This window comes from Epinephelus moara, chromosome 2 (genome assembly GCF_006386435.1).
Source record: "Epinephelus moara isolate mb chromosome 2, YSFRI_EMoa_1.0, whole genome shotgun sequence".
NCBI lineage: Eukaryota > Metazoa > Chordata > Actinopteri > Perciformes > Serranidae > Epinephelus > Epinephelus moara.
In genome coordinates, this window is record NC_065507.1 from 35,000,173 (window position 1) to 35,009,941 (window position 9,769).

Here is a 9,769-nt window from a genome sequence, read left to right on the forward strand (position 1 = left end):
CGGTGCGCTCAGCGAACAGGATGACGGAGAGCTAATTTGACTTGCAGCCCACTCACCGATAGGAGGGGGGATTCGTGCCACACAGAGGCAGGGGGAGGTGAGCAGAGCGGAAGTGTATGCAGGGTTGTTGATGCCACACTTGAGGAGAAAGTTTTTTTTAAGGCCTTATTTTTCTTTTTTGGGACAAACAAACAAACATCAAGGTTTTTAATCTGTATGTATCAAAATAAAAAGTTCACTAAGTTTGACAGTGAGTTGACAGTTGGGCAACGTCTGTGCATCACAGAGAGGGAATCCATGATTAAAAATGCAGTCTGAAAGAATGTGTATCCCACTATTTATAACTTTTGTTGGAAAAGAAAAAGCCTCTCCATCTTCACCAAGGTTAACATGTATGATCTCACTTTCAAACGGCAACATAGGATGGCTGAGGAATTGTCTCTTTGGTAAAATATAATATGATTGAATTCTCATGAAGAAAAAACATTTTCTTTGCGAGGAAAAATATATGATTGCCTTGGATATTCGGTCAGTACTCTCACCTCAGTGCAATGAATAACACAAAGTTCAATAACATGTACAGGAGCTTAAAGGCATGTTACTTGACAAAACCTCACTAATTAAACAATTCACATTTTGCTAGTTTTCATTTATATGTGAAATCGGAGTGTAGTGGTGTAGATCCACCTCCACTAAATACATGCATGGTCCTGCGGCTAAAGGCACACCTCCTATCAGAGAATAAACTACCTAAGAACTACACCTGCCATGTGGATTAAAAACAGCAGTGCACAAAAACTGTTCATCCATATGGAAATTTTAAATATCTCCAGGTAATTTACTCTTCAACAAAACAAATACTAACCATTGGGATTCATTTGTGTTGACTGGGATGCTGCATTGTGTCAAAACTTCATTTTAGACCTAAGGGATGTGAAATGAGATACTAGAATGATGAAACAAGACACTGCTGTTTATTTGACCAGTCTGACTTGTTAAGCATAATGTAATGTCTCATCTTACACTCTCCAAAAGGAAATCCTGCTCCATCTATGGTGAGATATAAAACAGTAAAAACGTAGCTGGTGACGCTGCAGTCTCTTACCTCTCCTCCCTCTGTGGCATCGTTCTCTCCTCATACAGCATTAATCTCCCCTCACATACACTCACCCTTGTAGCCTACGTCGCACAGCATCATCACAGCAGTAGATAAGTAGATTGAGAACACACACACACACACACACACACACACACACACACAATGGGAAGACGTCATGCACCAGTGTACATAGTTTATCACTTTCTCTTCCAAAGTTCCTCCTCTCCCGGAATTTTTCAAGAAGTCTCATCCATGTGCTTTGGTGTCTCTGATCCGCAGCAGAAAACCGATTCATCTCTTCCTTTTCTTTTCTTTTCTTAAAGGTAAGAATAATATGTTCCTCAGAATACTTTTTGCTTCGCTGCTCTTCTGCTCCTGCAGTTAATGCCTACATTGTTGTGACATAACAGTGAGTGGTTTGCAGTATTTTCTATGGGATGTGAAGGCCTGCAGGTGAGAGTGATCAGTCCTCATGCATCCATGTGCTTATGTTTTCTCATTTATTCCAGTAACTGAGATGTTGGTGAAAAACCTTTAAACGGTAAGAGACTTTTGTATCAGAAAATTATTATTTTTTTACTGTAGAAATTGCAGTGTGTAGTAGCTTGAGTGGTTCAAGCTAACATACAGTGTAACATTTAGGTTTAAGCTGTGACCAGCCTGCTGACCTTTAAAGATAATCAGTTATTTACAAAAAGCAGTTATGATTTATGTAATGTCTAACGAAAAATGGGTTTTCATTAATTTAGATAAACATTTCTCTGGATACGTGTTTCTCTCTGAAGTTTCATTTAATGATAAAATAAATAATTTTCATGGTGTACATCACAATTTAAAGAAGATGAGTGGATAAATCGTATAATGACCACTGTATGGAAGCCCAATTATGCCAAGAAAAGAAAACATTATACATGATAAATTAAATAAACATGATAAATACATAAATAATACTCATTGCAACATGGTATTATGAGATTATTAAACTATAGTCACATAGTGAAAATTGTGATATAGTAAGTCAACATTAAAGGGAAATTTCGGTTTATTTCAACCCGTCTCCTATCGTCCTAAATTTGTTTCAAGTGACTAGTGACATAAAAATAATAGTTAGCATGTTAGCCGTTAGCCTAGATACAGCCAGGGCGCATAGTAGTGTCAGACCTGTTAAAACGTAAGTGAACGGGCATATTTCAAGTGCACAGTTAGTCCACTAAACAAGCTTTTTCTCCACAAAGACCGCCTCATATCATTAGAATAAATGTCAGAGAACATATAGAAAACGACATGTAAACGTGTTGTCTTACCTTACCGGTGTGCTGCCATGTTTGTTTACCCCTTTAGCTCTGCTTTCCAAAGCGCGACCGAAATATCGCGAGAACAAGCAGCGATCTCATACCGTGCCTGGACCGAAATATCGCGAGAACAAGCAGCGATCTCATACCGTGCCTGAAATCTCGCGAGAACAAGCAGCAACAGCTGGAAGGCAGAACCGGACAGTAGCCTGAAAAGTTCATTCATTTATTTTATGAAAGATTTATAGAATAATGGCTGACTTTTTGCCAGACTTCGACTTTGTGGAGGAGGAATTTGATTTTGCAGAGTTTGATGGCCGCCCTTATTTATTTGAGCCAGAATACACTGACGAAGAGCTTCGTGAAATTGAAGAACGGAGGAGGAGAGAGAGAGAGGCGCAACAGGTAGAGGACGAAAGAGGAGGAATGGCTGCTGCAAGGCTGCATAGCTCTGGAGATTGGTGGTGTACCTGTGAATGCTGTGCCCCAGTGCCCACAGAAGAGGAATGCCTCTGTTGCAAGGAATGGGATCGGTTGCAGCCTTATTTTCAAAGTCTGGATGTGACCGAGGGCGAGACACCTCCACCTGGAGCAGTATCCAGCTGGGCTTTATCTAGAGCTGGCGAGATATATTTCGGCCACGCTTTGGAAAGCAGAGCTAAATGGTAAATAAACATGGCACCACAACGGTAAGGTAAGACAACATGTTTATATGTCGTTTTCTATATGTTCTCTGACATTTATCCTAACGATATGAGGCGGTCTTTGTGGAGAAAAAGCTTGTTTAGTGGACTAACTTTGCACTTGAGATGTGCCCGTTCACTTACTTTTAACAGGTCTGACGCTACTATGCGCCCCGGCTGTATCTAGGCTAACGGCTAACATGCTAACTATTATTTTTATGTCACTAGTCACTTGAAACAAATTTAGGATGATAGGAGACAGGTTGAAATAAACCGAAATTTCCCTTTAACACTTAGTATCTTTTGTTGTCCATTTCCGAAGTCAAAGGTTTGACTTAATAAGTCAAAATATTGACATACAAGAGTAATATTATGAGATAATCAAAATTATAAGATACTAAGGTCTGTTTTGTGCCAATTAAGTCAACATTCTAACTTACTAACTTGTAATTTTATTTTCATTAAAATCAGACATATTTTTCCTTGTTGTAAATGGACTTCCATAGCACTGTGTGTTTTCTAAAGAAGGAATTTGAATGTGTGAGTGGGTAAATTGACTTTTGTCTAATGTGAGTTGATGTAGGCTGCAGCTCCCCATGTCCCCGCAAAGAATAAGTGGGTATGTAGACAACAAATAAATGATTGAGTGATTCAGGCTGGCAGATTTTGAGTTGACATGCTCTAAAAACCCTCATAAAACACCCATAAGTCCACTTAATTCAGCAACTGTGCAGGTCAGGAAACTATCACTTACATGATTTTTGTGTGAATATTATTTTATTGATGTAACATTGTAACCAACATTCTCTCCATTGCAGCTTTGACAAAAACACTTGGCACTGAAACCCTTATAATCGAAAAGAAATTCGAAGACTTGATTAAAATAGAAAGGTAAAAATCTCAATACACATAGATGCTACTCAGCGTGTGTTACCATAACGTGTCACTATCTCTTCTCGGCTTTTTAGAAATCTATTGTCTATATCGTTCCTTTAAAACAGGCATAGTGTTAAAGTTGTTAATGGAAAAAGTGTGGGAGAAGATTTGTCAGGATTCCTTCATGCATTTTATGACACGTTGTCATTCTGTCTACCAACCAAGTAAAGTAAACCAAGTTTAGTTAAAAGTCTCCATTCTTAAATGCTTTACTTCCACTTGAAAAGTAGCTCATTATTTTGAAAAAGTAGATGATTGTAATCTGTGAAATGGTAATCGTAATGGCTAAGAGTAATGTATAGCATCAGTAGTTTTAAAAAGTATGTTTTCATTTAATACCAGAAATGTTTTTTTCTCAAATGATAGGTTCTGCATTTGGGAATGAAACTTAAATGTCTCAATGTAGAGACAACAAAATAAATATCTGAAATACAGCAAGAGGCTTTTCTCCCTCCATTTCAAAGCAGTTTATACTTTAAATGGAGGACACACTTTTTGAAAAATAAGGGGTAAAGGCACTTAATAAAAATGCTTTTATCAATCTGACATTTTGGCATCTAACATTATTTTGTAACATCATCAGTAATATTCATACAATAAACACAAGAATGTCAGATTATCAAAGACATTTTAATCAGAAGGTGCCTTTGTCCTCTTGTTCTTGAGCTCCTCTCTTCGGTTTTCAGAGTGCATATTTTGTTACGTGTTGGCTTTTGTACAATATTGAGGCTCACCACTCCTGAGCCAGTCTGTCATTGTAGCAGCCTGATAGTAACATTTTAGAGGGCTATGTTTCAAGAGAAAATGTTTTACCTTTAAAACTCCTCTCCCTGATTTCATGTAAGCACCCAACAATACCCCTCAATCCACAAATTTCCTCCCAGCACTCTGCTGATGTTTTGAAACTCAACATACTTCACAGCTGAGTTTCAAAAATTCAGTCAGGAGTTGTGTCTTGAAGCTAAAGCCCCAATCACAGAATATACAGCGGTGTCTTCTTCTGGCAGTGTACAGTAAAAACAAATATAAAATAGATTAGCAGCAGGGTGGGCTACAGTAAATGTTTGAGAGCAACCTGTAACCAGAGGGTCACAGATTTGATCCCCACAGCAAAAAAAAAGAGTCCAGAGTATCCTGCTCACTCACTGTGACTATCTCTGGGTAACAGCACCAGCTAAATGCTTAAAATATAAAACTATGGCAGAAAATGAGAATAACCTATAATCTCAAAAAGCTCACACTTTTCCTTCAAGACAAACACAGGTCAAAAAATATCATTTCTACTCCTGACTCTGGTGAATATGAAAATAACTACATTTCGGATTAAAGGGATACTGCTTCAAAAAAAGCTATGATATAGTTGTATTTACATGAATATTACTCTGGCCTGCACTGTAACGGTTCAAAATGTATTATTTTGAACTAATCATGGTCAAATCCATGATGCTAATGCAACTAAATGACTCATTTCCAATGCAATTTGAACACACAAACAATAAATAATAAAGTAATGTGACATGTTTACATTCAGAGTGAAAACTTTTAAACCAAACAAAATCTGATAAATAATTAGGACTAAACTAACAAAACTCAAATAACAGTAACAAAAATAGTCACATTTAAAATGGAAAAAAAAGGGAAGCATATATTACTCTGTTGCTTTTATAATGACGATGATGCTAATAGATAAAAAGTCATTCTTTTGCATCACATTCATACCTCATCTATTAAAATATAAAATAAAGACTTTTACTTAATTGAGGTTTGCCATGTTGCAAGCTTAGCATACAAGAACACTGCAACCTCACCAAAGAAAAACAAAAAGGTTAAAAGACATTTAAGATATCATTACAGCATCTTCAGTAATTGAAGTCAGACACCTGGTGAGTTGTTGTCGTGGTTGGCGAAGATTCACCTGTTTGCGCTTCAGTGGTTACTATGTGTCGGGTAATTCTGGTGGTCTTGGTCACCGTGGTGACAGTTCTCTCCTGGGTGGAGGAGACTTGTTGCTCTTCGGACATTTCCTGGGTAGAGAGGTCAAGCCCTGAGGTGTGGAGGCAGAAAGACCCCGAGACGTCAACCTCACCTCCTACCTCCCCCTTCCGCTGGGCCTGAGGAGAACCTTCTGGGGTTATCTGGAGGAAACCTGAGGGAGGAGGAGGAGGAGGAGAAGAGGAAAAAACAAGCAGAGGCAAGTAGAGGAAAGGAAGAAGAGGAGAGGAGGACAGGTGAGGAAATCAAGAGGGAAAAGAAACTTAGTCTTATGTAGCAGAGACAGAACAGGAGATTATATATTAATAATCTATGGAATAAACACAAAACTCGCATCACATGCAATAGCAAGGATAAATTATGTATAATGTGGTGCATATTCTAATAAAGTCTACATTAATAATATGAAATAATGATTGAATACAGGTATGAAGTGTAAAGCACACATACCAAACTTGTATGGACACTATTATTCATTCGAGAGAATTTGTACAATGATTCACAGTCTCTTTTAAAGGAGCACCCCAGTGGTTTAATATTGTACTTTAAAGTTTGGGGAACTTGCAAAAGACATATGGAAAACAACAACAACAATGCAGCAAAGGCTAAGATATTGTGACTTGTAGTCTGTTATATGGGTCTTCCCATAATGCAAATGGACAGCAGGTGTTTAAGTGTAAAATCAGTGGAGTTACCCTTTAAAGAAAAACTGAATGAATCGCATAAAAATATAGCATATATATATATATATATATATATATATATATATATACACACATATATATATATACCTTCTATATATACATATATCAGTTTTGGAATTGACAGTTGTTTGACTTGGATACCATATATTCTTTCCAAAATATTCTTGGATCTGACCTCTTGTTTAATTTTACCTTAGTTTGGCATTACTGTTTGGCTTGTAATTTTATGTTGCCTCTGGGGTTTATTGCTTCTGCTTTGCTTTGTTTGTCAAAGCACTTTGTAAACTCTGTTTTTAAATGTGCTATATAGATAAAGTTATTATTAATATGAAGTTATATTGTCTAATTTTTCAAATATCTTGTCATCTCAATTTGAAGTTTCCATTATCCTTACCTGTGGAGTGTGGCTTCAGGGAGAACTTAGGGACCTTGAACCAGGAGGAAGATTCTCTTTCTTCAGACTCCCTGCTTTGGCTGTCGACCTCTCTCCAAGCCTGGACCTTTGCAGAACTGAACTCCATGGTAAAACTAGCGGGGGACTCTGAGCTGTCCCTGTCCAGCATATCTGTTCTGGCATGAGATGACACCACATCCTTTGAGAACTCCTCACTAACACCAGTGGCGGCCATCTTGCCTGATTTTTTAAACCCTTTAGTGTCCCCCTCTGCTTCACCTGGTGATGAATCCTTTCCCAGTTTCACACTCAACCCTGTGTCCTCCATTTTGCCATATGGAGATGTTAACTCCACCTTTGGAAGCTTGATTTTGCCACTGAATGTCCCTTTATCATCCTTGGAGCCCTTGTGAAGACTTGCATCTTTTTCGCCATTGAGACTTGAACTTGAACCTTCACCCTTTAGAGTGACATCAAACGACCCTGATTTGCCAGGAGAAAATGACACTTTGGGCATTTTCGTCTTCCCTCCTGTCTGTTCTCCCTCTAATTCACTCTCTGTGATTACAGCAGCTGATTTATCTTTGGACTTCCCAAAACTTGGCTTCATTTTGATTTTGGGCATCTTCATTTTGACATCCTCTTTTTCAGCCATATATGTTGTCTCCTCTTCCGGGAGGCCTGTGCATGCAGTGGCCTCATCTGTTTGAGGTGGATTTACCAAGACAAAGACAGCTTTCTTTACTTTGGGCATTTTAGGGCCCTCATACTGAATTTCTGGCCCATAGATATCTACTCTTCCCTCCGGAGAGGAGATGGAGGGTAACGGGACACCAAACTTAGGAATTTTGATTTTCTTGCCTTTTTCAGTTCTGTCCTCATCTTCGTTCTGTGATGTACCAATATCAAACTCTATGTCTGGAATCTTCGGGACTTTGATTTCTGCTCCAGATGAGGAGAGGCCAGACTCACCCCCTGTTCCTAATTCAGCTGAGCTTTGTTTGGTTTTAAGACCAACACTTGGTAATGTAACCTCTGACACTGGGATGTTAATACGATCTTTGTTCTCTCTATGTCTGTCATGGGTTTCAACTTCAACCTTGTACTCAAATCTTTCTTTACCCTTGCATCTGTGTTTGTCCTGACCACCTAACTCCTCATCACCACAGTTTTTGCATATTTTTGCTTCTGCTGTTACATCTATACCAGTTTTCTTTTTTGGCATGCCAATCTTGAATTTTGTTCCTTTGACTTTAGGCCCCTTTACTTTGCTGCTGGTTCCCGCTGTGTTGAGATCCAAGTCAGGTAGCTCAACTTTTTGCCTGTTCTTCTTGCCATCTCCTCTATGAAGTCCTATATCAAGCTCCAGGTCTCCTTTTGGACCTTTAATGTCTGTTGTTGGCATCTTGAGTTTGGGACCTTTGCGCTCTCCCTCAACATGCACATCAGCTTCTTCTTGTGGCACTTTAATTTTCCCTCCCGCCTCAACGGTTGTTTTTCCTTTAGGGATAGATATGCCCACATTAGGCATCTTGAACTGGCCCCGATCTCCCTTAATCTCTACCTCTTGACCTTCAATTAAAGGTTTTCCTTTAGGAAGAGATATGTCAACTTTTGGCATCTTGAACTTTCCTCCCTCACCCTTAATTTCAACTGCAGGACCTTCAATCTTTCCTTTTGGCAGTGAAATATCTATTGAGGGCATTGTCATGTGTGGTATTTTAGGTTTGCTTCCCTCAATCTCAAACTCTGCTCCTTCAATTATACCAGATTTTCCTTCTGGTAGAGATATATCAACATGTGGCATTTTAATATGAGGCATTTTGTATTTCTCTCCCGAACCTGCCTCTATTTCAACCTCTGGGCCTTCAAGTTTTCCTTTAGGCAGAGAGATGTCAAAATCTGGCATTTTCCAATGTGGCATTTTGAGCTTTCCCTCAGTACCTCCCTCCATTTCAACATCTGGACCTTCAAACCTTGGTTTGGGCAGTGAAATATCAACAGAGGGCATGCTGAGGTGTGGCATCGTAAATTTTCCACCTTCTCCTTTGAGCTCCACCTCTTGACCTTCAATCTTTCCTTTTGGCAGAGAGATGTCAACATTTGGCATTTTCATGTGGGGCATTTTAAATTTTCCACCCCTACTTCCCTCTATTTCAGCTTCTGGACCTCCGATCTTTCCTTTGGGCAGAGAAATGTCAACATCTGGACCTTCAATCTTTCCTTTGGGCAGAGAGATGTCAACATCTGGCATTTTCATTTGAGGCATTTTGAATTTTCCACCCTCTCCTTTGAGCTCCACCTCTGGACCTTCAATCTCTCCTTTTGATAGAGAGATGTCAACATCTGGACTTTCAATCTTTCCTTTGGGCAGAGAGATGTCGATGTCTGGCATTTTCATGTGAGGCATTTTGAATTTTCCTCCTGTGCCTCCCTCTATTTCAACATTTGGACCTTCAATTTTTCCTTTGGGCAGAGAGATGTCAACATCTGGCATTTTCATGTGAGGCATTTTGAACTTTCCTCCTGTGCCACCCTCTATTTCAACTTCTGGACCTTCGATCTTTCCTTTGGGCAGAGAGATGTCAATGTTGGGCATTTTCATGTGAGGCATTTTGAATTTTCCTCCACTCCTTCCCTCCATTTCAACATCTGGACCTTCGATCTTT

The 9,769-nt window shown here is 39.1% G+C and overlaps 1 protein-coding gene across 2 annotated transcripts; it reads right to left on the minus strand.

The window, feature by feature from the left end:
* Positions 1–3,842: 3,842 nt before the first annotated feature.
* Positions 3,843–9,763, minus strand: LOC126403755 (neuroblast differentiation-associated protein AHNAK-like). Of its 2 annotated transcripts, none has more exons than XM_050066512.1 (2): positions 7,101–9,763; positions 3,843–6,156 (listed from the first exon to the last, which is right to left on the minus strand). In XM_050066512.1, the coding sequence occupies exons 1-2, from the start codon at positions 9,742–9,744 to the stop codon at positions 5,870–5,872; spliced, it is 2,931 nt and encodes a 976-aa protein (XP_049922469.1). In that variant the 5' UTR covers positions 9,745–9,763; the 3' UTR covers positions 3,843–5,869. The 2 variants fall into 2 exon arrangements, with proteins under 2 accessions (XP_049922469.1, XP_049922479.1); XM_050066522.1 differs by having other exon boundaries at positions 6,014–6,270.
* Positions 9,764–9,769: the final 6 nt, after the last annotated feature.

Excerpts from the sequence above, each read along its gene's own strand:
- LOC126403755 (XM_050066512.1), bottom strand. The coding sequence starts at position 9,744 with ATGGAGGGAAGGAGTGGAGGAAAATTCAAAATGCCTCACATGAAAATG. Across the intron at positions 6,157-7,100 it reads CCTGAAGCCACACTCCACAG|GTTTCCTCCAGATAACCCCA; the intron begins GTAAGGATAATG and ends CTCCTCCCTCAG.